The sequence below is a fragment of the Dendrobates tinctorius genome, unplaced genomic scaffold (genome assembly GCF_039654945.1).
Source record: "Dendrobates tinctorius isolate UK_male_01 unplaced genomic scaffold, ASM3965494v1 ptg000064l, whole genome shotgun sequence".
Taxonomy (NCBI): domain Eukaryota; kingdom Metazoa; phylum Chordata; class Amphibia; order Anura; family Dendrobatidae; genus Dendrobates; species Dendrobates tinctorius.
In genome coordinates, this window is record NW_027361732.1 from 42,725,092 (window position 1) to 42,744,836 (window position 19,745).

General features: G+C 39.7%; 1 protein-coding gene across 7 annotated transcripts in view; it reads right to left on the reverse strand.

Moving 5' to 3' along the window:
- DACH1 (dachshund family transcription factor 1) overlaps positions 1-19,745 on the reverse strand; it is a 502,896-nt gene that overhangs the window by 38,318 nt on the left and 444,833 nt on the right. For all 7 annotated transcript variants that reach the window (XM_073580370.1, XM_073580369.1, XM_073580368.1 and 4 more), the window contains 2 exons: positions 18,087-18,238; positions 8,086-8,233 (listed from right to left, as the gene is read on the reverse strand). In XM_073580370.1, the coding sequence (XP_073436471.1) occupies positions 8,086-8,233; positions 18,087-18,238 (300 nt within the window). The remainder of the gene's footprint in view (positions 1-8,085; positions 8,234-18,086; positions 18,239-19,745) is intronic.

The following is a 19,745-nucleotide window of genomic DNA, read 5'->3' on the forward strand; positions in this document are numbered from 1 at the left end:
ATATAATATAATAATTCAGTTTTGCCATTTTAATAAGAAAATAAGGAAACTGACATATTCTTCACCAAATGCATCCAAATGAGTAATGTATGGTAAATAAATTAGTATATCAGCAATACTGAAATCTTGAAGCAAATATAACATTTTTGCACCTTCTTGGGTGTCCAACAAGCAGACAGTACCTGTGTGGTCACTTCTCCAAAGAGGATCAAGATGGATCTAACTCTTCTGACTTTTTGACTGATTTATGACTGATATAATAATGATAATAATAATAATACATTTTATTTCTATAGCGCCGACATAATCCGCAGTACTTTACATTTCGGAGGGGATTTGTACAGACAATAGACATTACAGCATAACAATAATCACATAGATTATAACAAATACCAAGAGGAATGAGGGCCCTGCTCGCAAGCTTACAATCTATGAGGAAAAAAAGGGAGACACGAAAGGTGGGTGGTAACAGTTGACCTGATTGTATGGACCAGCCATAATGTTAAGTGTGTATCAGTACAGACACAGAGGGCTAATGGATGCATAAAGCATGAGGGAACATGATGCGGGGAACCTGGTTATGGTAAAACTTTTGGCTGTGCCACACAAGGATAGATTAGGTTAATATGTTGAGGCGATAGGCCACTCTGAATGAATGCGTTTTCAGGGCACGCTTAAAATTGTGGGGATTGGGGACTAATCGTATTGACCTGGAAAGTGCATTCCAAAGAATTGGCGCAGCACGTGTAAAGTCTTGGAGACGGGAGTGGGAGGTACTGATTATTGAGGATGCTAACCTCAGGTCATCAGCAGAACGGAGGGCGCGGGTAGGGTGGTATACTGAAACAAGGGAGGAGATGTAGGGTGGTGCTGAGCCATGGAGGGCTTTGTGGGTGAGGGTAATAAGTTTATACTGAATTCTGGAGTGGATGGGTAGCCAGTGTAATGACTGGCACAAGGTAGAGGCATTGGTGTAACGATTGGTGAGGAATATGATCCTGGCTGCAGCATTCAAGACAGATTGGAGAGGGGAGAGTTTGGTAAGAGGGAGACCGATTAGAAGAGAGTTACAATAGTCGAGACGAGAATGAATAAGAAAAACAGTGAGAGTTTTTGCAGACTCAAAAGTAAGAAAAGGTCGAATTCTAGAAATGTTTTGAGGTGCAGATGACAAGAGCGAGCCAGTGATCGAATGTGGGGAGCAAAGGAAAGCTCGGAATCAAGTATGACCCCAAGACAGTGGGCATGTTGAGGGGAGTAATAGTGGAGCCACACACAGAAATCCCAATGTCGGGTATAGGTACATTAGTAGAGGGAGGAAACACAAGGAGTTCAGTCTTTGACAGGTGCAGTTTCAGATATATTGAGGACATGATGTTAGACACAGCGTTTTGACAATCGCCGGTGTTTTCTAGAAAGGCTGGCGTGATGTCAGGAGAAGAAGCATATAATTGGGTGTCATCAGCATAGAGATGGTACTGGAAAACAAATCTACTGATTGGTACTAATTGGACAGATATCTATCTGACCAGATTATTTTTACTTTCCTCCCATAAAAGTCACCTTTATTAAATATCTAATGCAAAAATAATGACCGGAATGGGTTGCTATCTGGTCACAGGTATGTTTTAACATGTTGGGTGTGTTACTTTATAAATTAGCTTAGTTGGACCTGATGCCCTAGGTAAAATGGAAGTGTCAACCTCTTCTCTTATAATAAAAAACAATATAATTGGTTATTAAGTGATATAAGTAATATGGTACTGTAGGGAAAAGTCGAAGAAAGACCATTTGTTTGCATGTTAGAACTCAACAATATTAGTCAAACATAACAGTGATCAGTTTTATGTAAAACCAATCTTCTTTAATTATTTTATTGATGTTCTTCATTGATCATTTTGAAGACACACAGTGGGCAATTAACATTAATAAAGGCTTGCAATAATTTGGATCTCAGTGATAATTGCAACTTATAAACAGGCATTTATGAGCATTAATCTCTGAGTAACTAGACCAGTGTCTTGCATGTTAGAAAATGTTTTGAAAGATACTAGGTAGATGATAGAAATGTGATTTTGAACTCTAGACATAGTAATTGTATTTCACATATCATTGTCAGTCAGAACAGGAATGGCCATATATAGTGATTGATGCACTCGTCCACCATTTACAACTAAAGGCACAATCTGAACAATTAGTTTTTATAAAATGATGCACAGTGGCATGTAAAAGTTTGGGCACCCCTGATCAAAATTACTGGTATTGTGAACAGTTAAGCAAGTTGAAGATTAAATGATCTCTAAAAGGCCTAAAGGTAAAGATGACACATTTCCTTTGTATTTTAGGCAAAAAAAATATATTTTTTTTATTATACATTTTAAAAACTACAAAAAGGAAATGGTGTGATTGTACCTTGTAGCATCCCCTTTTGAAAGTATCATAGCTTGTAAAAGCTTTTTGTAGTCAGACAAAAGTGTTTTAATTCTTGCTTAGGGGATTTTCAACCATTCCTCCTTGGAAAATTCTTCCAGTTCTGTTAAATTTCTGAGTTGCCTTGCATGCACTGCTATTTTGAGGTCTTTCCACAGATTTTCAATAATGTTCAGATCAGAGGATTGTGAGGGCCATTGTAAAACATTCAGATTGCACCTTTTGAGGTAGTCTATTGTGGATTTTGATGTGTGTTTAGGATTATTATCTATTTGTAGAAGCCATCCTCTTTTCAAATTCAGCTTTTTTACAGATGGTGTTATGTTTTCATCAAGAATTTGATGACATTTAGTTGAATCCATTCTTCCCTCTACCCGTGAAATGTTCCCTGTGCCATTGGCTGCAACACAACCCCAACGCATGATTGATCTAACCCCATACTGTACTTAATAGTTGGCGAGATGTTCTTTTCCTGAAATTCTTTTTTTTCCACAAATACCTTTGATTATTGTAGCAAAGAGTTCTATTTTAACCACATCGGCCCACAGGACTTGTTTCCAAAATGCATCAGCTTGTTTAGATGTTCTTTTGCATACTTCTGATGTAGAATTTTATGGTGAGGATGTAGGGGAGGCTTTCTTCTGATGACTCTTCTATGAAGGCCATATTTGTTCAGGTGTCTCTGAACAGTAGAACAATAAACCACAACTCCAGAGTCTGCTAAATCTTTCTGATGGTCTTTTGTAGTCAAGCAGCGGGGGCTAGAGTTGAGCGAAAGAGGTCGGTCAGATTCAAAAGTCGCCGACTTTCGCCAAAGTCGGGTTTCATGAAACGAAACCCGACCACAGTGTGAAGTTGGCCATGCAGTCGGCGACCCAAGCGTCAAAGTCGGGTTTCGCTGAATGCTTGCACATGATTTTTTTCAGCCAATGAGAGAAGCGGAGCGGAGCGGGAGCTTAACGGGAGAGTAGCTGGAGTGGGAGAGAGAGGGAGAGGGAGAGAGAGAAGAGAGAGAGAGAGATTTCACCGCCTCTAGAGTTAAAATTCATGCCAGTTGTGTTTACAGTCCTCCACTCACTGCCGACTTTTCTCCAAATTGACTTGCATTGGGTTTCGTGTTTCCCGACTTTTCCCGACTTTTCCCTATGATCAGCCAATTTCGTGCGACTCGACTTTTGAGAAAGTCGGGTTTCATGAAACCCGACTCGACTCTAAAAAAGGCAAAGTCGCTCATCTCTAACGGAGGGTACTGATTTGCCTCTCTAGCAATCCTACGAGCAGCTTTCACAGAAATTTTGCTTGGTCTTCCGGACCTTATCTTGACCTCCACTGTTCCTGTTAACTGTCATTTTTTTAATTTAATTTCAAACTGAGGAAAGGGCAACTTTAAAATGCTATGCTATCTTCTTATAGTCTTATCCTGCTTTGTGTGCCTCCATTTTCATTTTTAGAGTGCTAGGCAGCTGCTTAGAAGAACCCATGGCTTCTGTTTTTGGCACAAGGTTAGAGGAGGCTGGGAAATTTGCATCATTTGGCCTTTCCTAATGATGATAGTGAACAAGCCATAACCCTAACATGCTAATTAATGTCTGAAACCTTCATTAAAGTTATCTAAGCACACAAATGTCCAAGGATGCTGAAACTCTTGCATCAGTCCATTTCCCTCTTTGTAATTTTTAAAATGAAAAAAGTGACTATATATTTTTTTGCCTAAAATACAAAGGAAATGTGTCATCTTTAACTTTAGGCCTTTTAGAGATCATTTCATCTTCAACTTGCTTAACTGTTCACAATAACACTAATTTTGACCAGGTTTGCACAAACTTTTACATGCCACTGTATATTTCATTCATAGAATATAGACAAAGAAGTAAGAATGTTGTTTTATTGTGTGTTAATTTTTGAAGAAATTAATTTAAATTCTTCTAAGAAATTGATACTTTCCTATAGTCATTACCAAATTTAGATATATTAACATAAAGGGAGGATGAAACTGATTACCAAGGCCAGGTGGCGTTTTTACAAGTTTAGGCTGGATAGGTAGGCAATGTGCTAGGGCATATGATCATGGTCCTGTGGAAAAAATGCAGCATGCATTATTCCCATCTGTTTTAAAGAACAAACGTAGAAAACATGACCATCTAGGTCAGGCGTTACTCACGAAATGATGCGGTCACTACAAATGAAAAGTAATGAGTGAACTTTTAAGAATCTACTAGAAGGCTGCAGCTTATAGCAGAGCTTCATTGTGGCTGAGACTTAGCTGTACAGCGGTTATCTCATATGTTTGTACCTTGAAAAATATAAACTGCTTAACACTATCAAATATTAAAAATTGTTTTTATGTGAAAGTACTGTATATTGTGTGTGATTTCTTTAATGCAAATAGTATGAAGTGCTTCTACAAATAATTTCTCCTTCGCTAGCTCTCTCTCTCATTAAGACATTACTAGTGTTGAGCATTCCGATACCGCAAGTATCGGGTATCGGCCGATACTTGCTGTATCGGAATTCCGATACCGACTTCCGATATTTTTTCAATATCGGAATTCGGCATCGGAATCGGAAGTTCAGTTGATTGACGGCCTGACGTCATCATGATGCGCGGTGTGTGCGCATCATGATGCGCCGTCATTTCGGGCCTTCCGGGGGTCTCTGCCGGCCTGCCGGGGGGCTGTGCCGGCCTGCCGGGGGGCTGTGTGGACTGCCCGGGGTATGTACCGGCCTGCCGGGGGGCTGTGCCGGCCTGCCGGTGGTCTGTGCACCCTGTGGGGGTCTGTACCGGCCTGCCGGGGGGCTGTGCCGGCCTGCCGGTGGTCTGTGCACCCTGTGGGGGTCTGTACCGGCCTGCCGGGGGGCTGTGCCGGCCTGCCGGGGGGCTGTGCTGATGTCCGGGGGTCTGTGCAAGCATCGTCCGATGGGACTACAAGTCCCATCGGGCGATGCCTGCTACCATGACAGTGATTGACACATTAGCCAATGATGGGACAGTAGTAGTCCCATCATCCGGCTAATGTGTTAAATGTTAAAAAAAAAAAAAAAAAAAAAATACTACATACATACTACATGCATGCTACATACATGCTACATACATACTGCATGCTACATACATACTACATACATACTACATGCATGCTACATACATACTACATATATACTACATACATACTACATACATACTGCATGCTACATACATACTACATGCATGCTACATACATACTACATATATACTACATACATGCTACATACATACTGCATGCTACATACATACTACATACATACTACATACATGCTACATACATACTGCATGCTACATACATACTACATACATACTACATGCATGCTACATACATACTACATATATACTACATACATACTACATACATGCTACATACATACTGCATGCTACATACATACTACATACATACTACATGCTACATACATACTACATATATACTACATACATACTACATACATACTGCATGCTACATACATACTACATGCATGCTACATACATACTACATGCATGCTACATACATACTACATGCATGCTACATACATACCACATGCTACATACATACCACATATATACTACATACATACAATACATTCATACAATACATACATAGACATACAGTACATATAACATAGAGTAACATACTTACCAATACTTGTCACATTGTTCCCCGAAGCCATTGTCTATTCCGGGATAAATATTAACATAACAAACCACAAAAATACTCACCCACGATCCGAAGCAGTCCACGAGTGTGTCCCACGACGATCTTGGGTAGAGAACGGCAGCATCAGATGATGCTGCCGTTCTCTACGGGCTGCAGGAATGCAATGACGGAAGGTAGGTATCCTTCCGCACTGTATTCCTCCGCCACTTAAAAAAAAAAAAGTCCCTAGTCTCACTTTATGCCATTGCTGTGTGGGAAATTCCCACACAGCAATGGCATAAAGTGAGACTAGGGACTTTTTTTTTTTTAAGTGGCGGAGGAATACAGTGCGGAAGGATACCTACCTTCCGTCATTGGATTCCTGCAGCCCGTAGAGAACGGCAGCATCATCTGATGCTGCAGTTCTCTACCCAAGATCGTCGTGGGACACACTCGTGGACTGCTTCGGATCGTGGGTGAGTATTTTTGTGGTTTGTTATGTTAATATTTATCCCGGAATAGACAATGGCTTCGGGGAACAATGTGACAAGTATTGGTAAGTATGTTACTCTATGTTATATGTACTGTATGTCTATGTATGTATTGTATGAATGTATTGTATGTATGTAGTATATATGTGGTATGCATGTAGTATGTATGTAGTATGTATGTAGCATGCATGTAGTATGTATGTAGCATGCATGTAGCATGCATGTAGTATGTATGTAGTATGTATGTAGTATGTATGTAGTATATATGTAGTATATATGTAGTATGTAGTATGAATGTAGTATATATGTAGTATGTATGTAGCATGTAGTATGTAGCATGCATGTAGTATATATGTAGTATGTATGTAGCATGTAGTATGTATGTAGCATGCATGTAGTATATATGTAGTATGTATGTAGCATGTAGTATGTATGTAGCATGCATGTAGTATATATGTAGTATGTAGCATGTAGTATGTATGTAGCATGCATGTAGTATGTAGCATGTAGTATGTATGTAGCATGCATGTAGTATATATGTGTTATGTATGTAGCATGTAGCATGCATGTAGCATGCATGTAGTATGTATGTAGTATATATGTGGTATGTATGTAGCATGCAGTATGTATGTAGCATGCATGTAGTATATATGTAGTATGTATGTTGCATGTAGTATTTATGTAGTATGAATGTAGCATGTATGTAGTATGTAGTATGAATGTAGCATGTATGTAGTATGCATGTTGTATGTATGTAGCATGTAATTTTTTTTTTTTTTTTTTTTTTTTTACATTTAACACATTAGCCGGATGATGGGACTACTACTGTCCCATCATTGGCTAATGTGTCAATCACTGTCATGGTAGCAGGCATCGCCCGATGGGACTTGTAGTCCCATCGGACGATGCCTGCACAGACCCCCGGAGCCTGCACAGCCCCCCGGCAGGCCGGCACAGCCCCCCGGCAGGCCGGCACAGCCCCCCGGAGCCTGCACAGCCCCCCGGCAGGCCGGCACAGCCCCCCGGAGCCTGCACAGCCCCCCGGCAGGCCGGCACAGCCCCCCGGCAGGCCGGCACAGCCCCCCGGAGCCTGCACAGCCCCCCGGCAGGCCGGCACAGCCCCCCGGCAGGCCGGCACAGCCCCCCGGAGCCGGCACAGACCACCGGAGCCTGCACAGACCCCCTGGCAGGCCGGCACAGCCCCCCGAAAGGCCCGTACAGACCCCAGAGAGGCTGTACAAGGGCAGGAAAGGGTTTTTCTTATTCCGATACCGGAAGTCCCATAGACTTGAATGGGACTTCCGGTATCGGAATCGGCGATACCGATACTTTTTTTAAAGATCGGCCGATACCATCCGATACGATACTTTGAAGTATCGGACGGTATCGCTCAACTCTAGACATTACATATCCATCTTTGTATACAGACAAGACCTTAAATAATATGTGTCTACAAATAATACAGGTTAGTATAGAAATAAGACACTTAAATAGATAAATACCTCTGTTCTTTTGTTCTACTGCTAATTGTTTTTCTAGGGTTTCCCTTACTTCTCGTTCCCTGAATAATTCCATCTTTAGCTCAGTCTTTTCCATTTGTACCTGTTTTTCTTGCGCTCGGGCATTATCTATTGCCACCTTTAACAAACCCTGCAAAATAAATCAGCATTACTGTCAATATATTGAAAACGGAAATATACAGACACTGATGATTATACAATGCATGAAAAAAAATTCCAAATATATACTCTTTGGGAATTGCTATTGCACTCCCACTAGATTACAGAATTTGCTACGACCCATAACTTGGAAAGAAAGATAATAGAAGAAGGCCTCTGAACAACGATATTAGCTTTACACGAAGTTTTCATTGCAAATTTTTTTTTCAGTTAAGCACAGGATCAAATACAAAAGGCAAGAAAACAATAAAATATTGAGCCCCATTCATCAATATCAGCATTGTTCATAGTGGTGTTGATAAAGGGGGATGTTGGAGGCAGACGCTTCTGATACAAGAAGAGCTGCATGCCTCTTCATAAATCTGAAGCATCTCAAGAGTAGCGTGCGCCTCCAAGTGCTATGCCACAAATCTCACTCCAGTCAGGTATTGTATTGAGATTTCTGGCATAGGGAATGCCAAAGATTGCCATGAATTACATGAGCTGTGGCATCATGCCATTTTTGCACCCGCTTCCTGCCCCTGTTCTGTCCACTTTGGACATGATAACAGAAGGGGAAAGGGAAGAGAAAACTTTGCTCACCAAAATATACCTGAGACCGTCCGTGCCTGGAGATCAGTGGCTGACTACCACATGTAAGCAAATAGAGAAAAAAGACTTCCGGCACAGGAATCCCTTTTCAGTAAAAATTCTTTCTTTATTTAAACATCTTCAGCGATAAAAAACAACATCAAGGGGACCCTCCCATACGCCTGATGCATTTTGACCCAGTAAAAACAATCATTTTTCAAAGGACTTTGAGAAAGTACTGTTTTTACTGGGTCCAAAACGCGTCAGGCCTATGGGAGGGTCCCCTTGATGTTGTTTGTTTTCGCTGAAGATGTTTAAATAAAGAAAGAATTTTTACTGAAAAAGGATTCCTGTGCCGGAAGTCTTCTATTTCTATTCACTTTGGACATGACATGAAGACGCCAAAAGTCACAAAATTTAGGTGCAACTCTGAGAATTCTGGTTTCAAAGCTTTGATGAACTGGGCCCATTGTGTACAACTCATGTGAAACTCCCATTCGGGTTCATGTGGCCTTTACTGTATCTTGATACATTTGAATCTAGAAGTTTACATACACTATATAAAAAGACACATATGCATGTTTTTCTCAATATCTGACATGAAATCAGAATAAACTTTCCTGTTTTAGGTAAAATAGAATTACCATAATCTAATATATAAAGCTCAAGTGTGTGTAAGTATGTGTGTATGTCCGGGATTGGAATCCACATTGTCGCAGCTACAGCCACAAAATTTGGCACAGTCACACATCTGGACCCCGAGAGCATCTAAGGCTATGTTGTGAGGTGAAATTTTAACCCCGCGCATTCCAATTCACCAAACAATTTTGCCCCTATCTACATAATGGGGAAAAAGTGTGTGTGTATCAAGCCCCGCCCCTCATTTTGATGTCATAATGGTTGCCATGGCGACACTGATGTCATCATAGGTTGCAAGCCCCGCCACTCATTATGATGTCATAATGGTTGACTATGGGATGGAGGATATGTATGACGGGTATATGGGCATGGGACTATGGGATGGAAGATGTGTGATGGGTATATGGGCACTGGACTAAGGGATGGAGGATATGTATGATGGGTATATGGGCACGGGATTATGGGATGGTGGATATGTATGATGGGTATATGGGCACGGGACTATTGGATGTAGGATGTGTGATAGGTATATGGGCACTCTACTATGGGATGGAGGATATGTATGATGAGTATATGGACACTCGACTATGGGATGGTGGATATGTATGATGGGTATATGGGCACGGGACTATGGGATGGAGGATATGTTTTATGGGTATATGGGCACGGGACTATGGAATGGAGGATATGTATGATGGGTATATGGGCACTGGACTATGGGATGGTGGATATGTATGATGGGTATATTGGCATGGGACTTTGGGATGGAGGATAATTATAATTTGTTATAACTAACCACAGTTAGTTACTATGCCTGGGCAGCGCCGGGCTCTTCAGCTAGTTATTAATATTTGCCAAATGCCAGAATAATGAGAGAGAGAATGTTTTAAGGGATTTTTATTACTTACTGCAAAGTCAGAAGTTTACATACACTAAGATTACTATGCCTTTAAACTATTCTGGACTGCCCATATGATGAAGTCATGTGTAAGAAAGCTTCTGATAGTTTTTTGGCAACATCTGAGTTAATTGGATACCCATCTGTGGATGTATTTTAAAGCACATCTGGAACACAATGATTCTTTATGTAGCATCATGAGAAAGTCTCAAGAAATCAGCCAAGATATCGGGAAGAGAATTGTGGACTTGCAAAAGTCTGGCTCATCCTTGGGCACAATGGCAAGATACCTTAAGGTGCCTCGCTCATCTGAACAAACAATTATACGCACATACTGACAAGAAGGGAATGTCCAATCATCATACCATTCAGGAAGGAGACGGGTTCTTTTCCCAGAGATGAACATGCTTTGGTTCGACATGTGCATACCAACCCAAGGACAAAAGCAAAAGGCCTTGTGAAGATGCCAAGAAAGCCTACAGCCTGCAATGACCCCGCTACCTCTTTTCTCTCACCACTACCAGAGATATCACCTCAACCAACAGCGGAACTGCTGCAACCCACCAACCTACTGTCTCCTTCGCCACCATCCTGTAGCATGTAAGCCCAAAAGGGCAGCGTCCTCTCCCCTCTGTATCAGTCTGTCATTGTTAGTTTGTTTACTGTAAGTGATATCTGTAATTTGTATGTAACCCCTTCTCATGTACAGCACCATGGAATCAATGGTGCTATATAAATAATAATAATAATAGTGATGGTGGAAGCTGGTAAGATTGTGTCAATATCCACAGTGAAACGAGTACTGTACCAATATGGGCTGAAAGGCCACTCTTCCAAGAAGCCTTTACTCCAAAAGAAACATAAAAAGCCAGTTTAAGGTTTGCAAATGCACACAGGAACAAAGACCTTAATTTTTGGAGACATGTCCTGTGATCTGATGAAACTAAAATTTAACTTTTTGGGCATAACGACCATCTTTACTTTAAGAGGAAAAAGGGAGGAGCTTGGAAGCGTAAGAACACCATCCCAACTATGAAACATGGGGGTGGAAGCATCATGTTGTGGGGTTATTTTGCTGCAGAAGGGACTGGTGTACTTCACAAAATAGATGGTATCATGAGAAAAGACGATTATGTGGCAACACTAAAGCAACATCTCAAGACATTAGCTGGGAAGTTAAAGTTTGGGTGGAAATGGGTCATCCAAACAGCATACTGCCAAAATGGTAACAAAGTGGCTTAAGGATAGCAAAATCAATGTTTTGGAGTGACCATCACAAACCCTGATCTCAATCCTTTTGAAAATTTATGGGAAAGCTGAACAGGCAAGTGCGAGCAAGGAGACCTACAAACCTGGATCAGTTACACCAGGAGGAATGGGCCCAAATTCCAACCAACTATTGTGAGAAGCTTGTGGAAGGATATCCCAAACATTTGACCCAGCTCATTCAGGTTAAAGGCAATGGTACCAAATACTAATGAAATGTATGTAAACTTTTGACTTTGCAGTAAGTAATAAAAATGCCTTAAACATTCTCTCTCTCATTATTCTGGCATTTGGCAAATAATAATTATAGTAATCCTAATTGACCTAAAACAAGAAAGGTTTACTCTGATTTAATTTTAGATATTGACAAAACATGCATATATGTCTTTTTATAAAGTGTATGTAAACTTATGATTTCAACTGTATGTCTCCCAAATCATACAGAGGCAAATATAAGTTTTTGTGCCATAGCCCATTAAATGGAATATGTATTCTCCCCTATGAGTGCTGTGTCTAGGAAAGGACATGTCCATTCATAAGACATCGAATGAAGTACATATGGCTTTGTGGCAGAGCACTGTTGGACCTTCTTCAAACAGTGTTGGACTGGGGTGCCAGGGGGCCCACCAATAACATTGATTCTAAGTACTAACTTTTCAAAACTTATATGAGTCTTACACTCTCCATACATTTTAATGGGTACTAGTTACTGCAGCTGTTCTACCACAAATTGTTGCTGTTTTCGAAGTCATTGTCATTGGCTACGTGTTTTAACACCTAAACAGCAGTTTTTGTGTGGTAATCAATTTAAAAATCAGTATGTTTTTCAGTGAAAGTGCATACCAGTGTGTTTTTTAGACACATTGGGGTTGTGCTGTGGCCACTACATGTGAACTCACTCTTATGAAAGTACCTTTGTGAAATATAATGTGTTGATGCAGCAGTTCCTGAAAGTCAGCAATTGTCAAGTTATGATGGTAGTTAATATCTCCCAATGGAGGGGAAAGTGATGACAGGAATTCAGGAAATAAATTTATTTTAATTACCTAAAGAGAGGGTGGCAAACACATTTTTTTTTTCAATTTTAGTCTGATGTCTAATCCTTGCTTTGAACTAGGGATCCACCTAACTCTAAGTGCTCATTCAGCAGCAGGCCTTAGCCAAAAGCAATAAACTTGAAGATTATTGGTGGAGATGATAAGAAGGGAGGGCCCAGGATACTATTAAATTTGCTTTTGTACATCATCTCAGACTATAACATCTAGCCTATATACTACATCTAGTGTATTGTGCCTACTGCTCATGTGGGAAGGCAAGGATCCCACTCCTGCGAAGAGACCCACCAGAGGAATCTTCTGTTTTCCTGTGGGCCAGTCTGAGCCCACCACCAAATAGTGTTACACAGTATCTGTCCAAACACCATATGCATGTGGAATTAGATTTTACTTTACACATTTCCTTCCTTTATAATATACCTCTGGCTTTGACTAAAAAACAGCATATGTGAATTTAGGCTTTAGGCTGTGCACCCACAGTGCAGATTGCATGCGTTTTTGCCATGAAAACGCTGCAAAACACATACAGAACGCACCCCATACATTCCTATGGCATTCCGCACATGCTGTGCTAATGCTGCGTGTTTTTGGAATCGCATAGTGGAAAAAAACGCAGCAGGCTCATTATTTTTGTGGAATCGCCGTGGTTCTGCACCCATAGGAATGCATTGATCCGCTTACTTTCCACATGTGGCTATGTCCACCATGCGCAAAGTGAGCAGATCATGTGCGGATGGTACCCACGGTCTGGAGGAGAGGAGACTGTCCTCCAGGCCCTGGGAATCATATACCTGTAAAAAAAAAGAATTAAAATAAAAAATTGGGTTATACTCATCTTCCGGCATCCCGCGCAGCCTTATCGTTGCGACCGCCAACTCCCGTTCCCAGTAATGCCTTGCGGCAAGGACCTGTGATGACGTGGCGGTCTCGCAAGACCACTACAGTATCGCGAGACCGCTACGTCATCAAAGGTCTTAGTCACAAGGCATTGCTGGGAACGGGAGAATCACTGAAGCCTGGGGACGCTGCGCGGGACACTGGAAGGTGAGAATATCACGATTTTTTATTTTTTTTATTATTTTTAACCTCCTATCTTTTTACTATTGATGCTGCCTAGGCAGCCTCAATCACATTCCAAGCGATGCTTCAAATCGCTTGGAATGCGCTTGAATTCCGCACACGAAAATTGCATGAAAAACGCTTGTTTTCCGTGGGAAAAACGCATGCGTTTTTCCCACGGTGGGAGTTGTGGAAATGCTGGAGAAATTTCCGCAGCATCTCTGCATCGTGGGTACATAGCCTGAAGGGATAGCCCAGCTGAAAACTTTACAGAGTAAGGGCTTGTTCATAAGTCAGTTGTCATGTATGAGTGCTTTGTCTTTTATTTCACACATATCACTCATACTTTGACAGTCTATGGGGCTGTTCACATGTACATGATTTTTATGTGGACCAAGTGGTCTGTGCAAAATTATGGAGACATGTCCGATATTGATTCAAGAGTCAGATTAAACTCAGCAATGAAAGTCTATGGGACTGTGAAAAAATGGACAACATTTGAATACCATCTTTTACTGACTGACAGAGAGGAGAAGGTAGAGAAACTTTTTTTTTCACCTGTGAAAAAATGTAGGAAACTGACAAAACTCTGATGAAAATCACTAATGAAACGTGGTCCATTTTTGTTTGTCTTAAAAATTGACGTTTGAATGAGCGCAAATGAAAGGAAAAAAGCCTGTATATCAACATGTTTTTGGACTCTAACTAGAGATAAAGGTTCCAAAGATTCAATTTGCACTTAATTTACAGAGAAAATTGATTTGAGGTGAAGTTATTTGATGCAAATTGCTTGCTTCTTATCATGCGCTATGGTCTCTCCAGAACCAATAGCATAATAAAAGTAGGATGTAAAAATAAAAAAAAATAATAATTTCAGCATGCCATGCCATCACTCAGGTGTCATCATAGGCCTTGTGGAGCTGGAGGCCATGGGGGAAGAGGAAAAGAGGAGGCACATAGGACCACATTGCAGACTGTGGGGGTGGTGGTACACGTGAGCAGTGAAGTTTTTTTTTAATTGTTTGCCGACCATTTATGGCGTAAGAAAATGGTTGCCGCTGCTGGTTGTTGCTGATTTCGCAAGTAGTAAATTGCAAAAAAATCTTTTGAAGAGTATGAACTTTTGAGAAATTGAAGGAGAATTCAGTTCCGCTCAATTAAATTTGCTCATCTCTACTTCTACAGATAAAATTGAAAAACTATTTAACAATAGTTAAAAAAAATAATTTATAAATGTATGTGAGCTTCAAAGGTCGACATAAATGAATAATGATAATTATTGCAATCCACTATTCAGTTATAAATGTCTTGTGAAAATGAATAATATCGGCAAAAACAAATAATCCACCAAGTCATTAGCCACAAGCCTCTTATCAACAGCACATGGACTAATTGTACTGAATTTAGAGGACAAATTGACACATGTAATCAAATATCTAATCTTTCTCATAAAATAGTATTTATTATCCATAGCAACCGTTGTTTACTAAAGGCCTATGAGAAAGGAAAATGTGCACTGATTGGTTGCTATGTGCAGAAGGACCACTACTGATGCATGAGGTCATAATATTCATGCAAAAAAATAGAAGAAAAATACATATAGATGCTAAAATTAACACACAAAGGACTAATAAGACAATTACTTTGCTATTTAGCTTTTCTTGGATGCGACACATGATCCAATGTAGGGAAAAAGGTCAAATAAACATCTTTTACTCACAGCATGAACTTTCTTCAGGATTAATTTGATCGATTATAGTGTACGTTGACCAAGCAAGGTTACCTTCACCATCACCTTGCATGGTCACCTAATGCTGTACAGTAATTATGGAACTGAATAACAAAGCAGGTACATGCTGGGCACAACACCGCCCTGTCATTTGGACCATAGCCATTTCTTTTTTTAATATGTTTTCTGCTTCACATGTTTTAATTACGCGCTTAGTCATTAAAAGCAATAGTTCTCTTCCTCAAATGTACAGGACAGCTGTACATTACTGCATCCTCAATCTAGAGACATTATGGCTAGCAAAGGATTAGATAATAAAAAATATTAAAAGTTAGTGACTTATTTTGTATTTGCTAAGCACTGTGAAAGGTCAGATGAACCTAAGCTTCATGTGGGTAACTCGTTAATCACAGTGAGAGTAGTTAGTATAAAATTAGATTTTGTACACTGCATTCGGCAAGTTAAGGCAATTGTAGGCTGGAACCTTTAGGATGAGTTTTATTAGAAAAGTGGCCCTAATTTGTGCATCTTTATATTCAAGAATATGGGAGTTAGAGGGTTTGTCCAGGAGTATGATATTGATGACCGATCCTAAAAGTAGGTCAACAATATCAGATCAATGAGGTGCTACACCTGGCACCACCACACCAATCAGTTGGTAACAAGTTTTGCTGCCACTAAAACTCCCACCAATATAGAAAAAGTTGTATCGTGACCATTCTTGACTACTGTATTTCTCAACTGGATCTGGTTCTGAGCTGCAGTACTCCAGGATGCCACTATAAAGTTAAGGGGTTCTAGCTCCATACACTGTGTACTTCTGGAACCAGATTGATTGGTGGGAGTACTCAAAATCATACCTCTATCAATCTGATATTGATGACCATTCTTAGTTATAGGCTATCAGTATTGCAGACCTTCACAAATCCAATAATAACACACTAAACATGGGGCCCCCTTACCTGGTAGAAAAAGAGCACACAGGGGACTATTCTCCCCATGGATGAGTATCTAATAGTTGGGATCCCCATTTTTAAAATATTTGTGTGAATATTTTCCATGATATAAAAATGGAATCTAGTGGTCAGTGGAAAGATGGGAAGTCCAAGGGATGTGTGCTCCATGATCGATGCTTGATATAGTATATTTAGTTCTAATAACCTCCAGAAACATATATAGTATAAATAAAAGCTACATTCCTATTGAATATAGAACATCCTTTAGGATTATTGACTACATAATAAAAAATAAAATCTAGGTCACATTGTCGGCTGTTACATTGCTCACTGTCATGAGAACACAGAGAAAACTTGGAAAAATGTACAATAAAGCTGTGTTCAGATGCTGCCTTTTTGTTGTAACAGGACAGCAAATCTTTCATTTGAAACTACTTGCATTATTGAGCAATGCTCTTTGTTTTACTGTACTTCATCAGCAACAAACAATTAGCAACAAATGAAAGAGATCATTACATGAAGTGCCCCTTTAGATCACCCCAATTAAAAATTTAGTTTAGCTTTATTTTAATTCAGAGATACTAAATTCTAATTTTCTGCTCTGATTGATCTTGTTGACTTATCTTTGAAAGATGTACTCTCTACGCAATGTCTAGAGATTATTTAGCAAGATGCCAATGTTGGCACCACTTAATGTGTTGATTGGTTGTATTATCAGAAGCTGAATAAACTACTTAAATGAAAAGCATGCAATACATGTAGAATGAACAAAATATCTTTGTGTTTAAAGTGATTATTTTCTGGAATTTCAACTAAAGGGATTTCTGAAAGAATTACATTTTTATTAAGTTTTATGTTTATAAAGTTGAACTAATTTTGATTCGATTTGACATGTATATAAATCACTCTACCTAACTAAAATGAGTCATTGATGGCTTTAAATATATATATACAGCATATATTTTTTTACTGATATATTTTGTGGTGAAATACAGAAAAGCAGCATCTCAATTGTTTCTTTGGACAAGGGCATCTCAGACTATATGCTGTATCTGAAGACATGCTTCAGGCAATGGCACGCTGTGTATTTGGCGTCCATAGATTAAAAACACCTCAAATTGCAACTGCTTATGCGACCTTTATTGAAATCTTAGGCTACTTTCACACATCAGCTTTTTACCGACAGGCAGGATCCGACTATTTGTTAAAAAAACGGAACCGGAGTAAATTTTGGAGAACTGAAGAAACGGATACGTTTTTCTGCCTGAGCCGTCTGGCAGGTTTATATCTGTTTCCTAGGGGCTGGCCAATTGGATCTGAGCATGCGCAGACTTAAAAAAACGGATCCGGTGGCCAGATCCGTCTTTTTCCGGATCCGGCGCCCATAGGCTTCCATTACAGCAAAAAAACGGAAGCGCTGGATGCGGAGCTGTCTGGTTTTTTGTCGCAGAGAAATCTGGATCCGGCAGCAGCTTTCGCCGGATCCGTTGAGGAAAGATTTCAAAAGGCTCATTAATTTTTTAAGCTTATTCATATATACAGTATATATAGATATATATGTATGTTTGAGAGGGATATTGCACGAATACTCACCAGTATGTTGATATTTATTTTTTAGAATATTATTTATGTTCATCAGATGATAGGCCTACCTGGATATTAGTCAGAAGTGTCTCTATTGAAGACAGCCCATCAGGAAAAAGAAAGGGAGAAGGAAAACCAGGAGGTAGCGGTTGCCCATGTCCAGACAGAGAGAGTTTGTCAAAGCTGTCTCTCGCAGTTGGTGTTGAGAGCGGGGTCTCATCTGTATGTGATTGAAACAAAAATATAGAACAAGTTACGCTTGTCTGTTTTTATTAGACCTCAGTAATGGTTTCCCTAGTGGTTTCCAGAACATTTATTGCAAATTGGTTCTTGCTATCAAGAGAAAATGCTTTCTGCTGAATTTTCTTTAATGAAAAAGCTGTGGAGATACAACAAGATAACATTAATGAGTAACTTTATAAGCCTTTTAAATGCGGTCTCTAATGAGACTGAGTTTACAATGCAAGAGAATCTTTCTAAAACAAATATTATCTCACATATACTTGTGATAATATATTCAAACTGACTTTATGACTACCTCCCAATTATCTAATTCTAGTTTGTGTTGTACTGTGCAGAGCTTGACAAATAATGGAGGATATTTAATGGACGGAAAAAACACTGCTGTCTGTTAATATTTAGGCTTTTAGACATCTACTTGAAAGAATAAGCAAATAAAAGATGTCATTGTGTATGCGATGTGCCATGTTCGCTGATAGTGTAAAGTTTTTTCACAAAAACTGTACCTACATTTTTTGATACATGTATTTATTCTCGATAATCTATCAATATAGCAATATTCCATTGTCCCAATGATTAGGTAGTTCTTTGGGTGATACTACAATTTAAGCCATAAATGAAAATCAGCATTCTTGAAAATAGTTTGGTGCGCTGTAGGCAGAATGGCACAGCTCGTCAAATTCATGATGAGCTGCGGTGTTACCTATGTCAGAAATCTTATTGAAGTCAAGGACTGCAGTAAGATTTGTGGCATGGTGCACAGAGGTGCATGCCACTCACCAGATGCTTCAGATTCATTAAGAGGCATGTGCCTCTTATTTTATCTGTAACATCTGACTCCAACATGGCCTCTCATCAAGACCAGCATGAAAAACACCAGTCTTGATGAATCGGGAATTCATGTTTACTTCCTTTCAAAATCAGAAGATATCCAGCAATGCTATTAGATAAGAAATGGCTGTAACCTATGCAACCCTGGTACATCCATCTACTCTTTAGAGATGTCTGGTCAGAAGTGGTCTTCATGGAAGAAAACCATACCTTTGACAATGCCAAGTGGAATTACCATGCATTAAAACTTAAAAACATAATTTTTTCAACGAAGGGCTTGAGTGCAGTACAATAATCGGTGTCTACAGGCAACAGTGAAGCATGGTGGAGGTTCCTTGTAAATTTGCAGCTGCAATTTAGCAAATGGATTTAAGGATTTGATCAGGATTAATGGTGTCCTCAATGCTGAGAAATAAATGTAGATACTTAACTACCATGAAATGTCATTCAGAGAAGTATCTGATTAGCAAGACTATGACCGGAAACATACAGACAATGTCATTAAGAACTATATTTACTATAAAGAAGACCAAGGAGTTCTGTAAGTGATCTCAGCATTAATGAGCCTGCCTGGTGTTACATTAAGAAACTGAATTTGTGCAACCCTACATTCACAAAAGATCTGTGGTTACTCTTCTAAGATGTTTAGAACAACC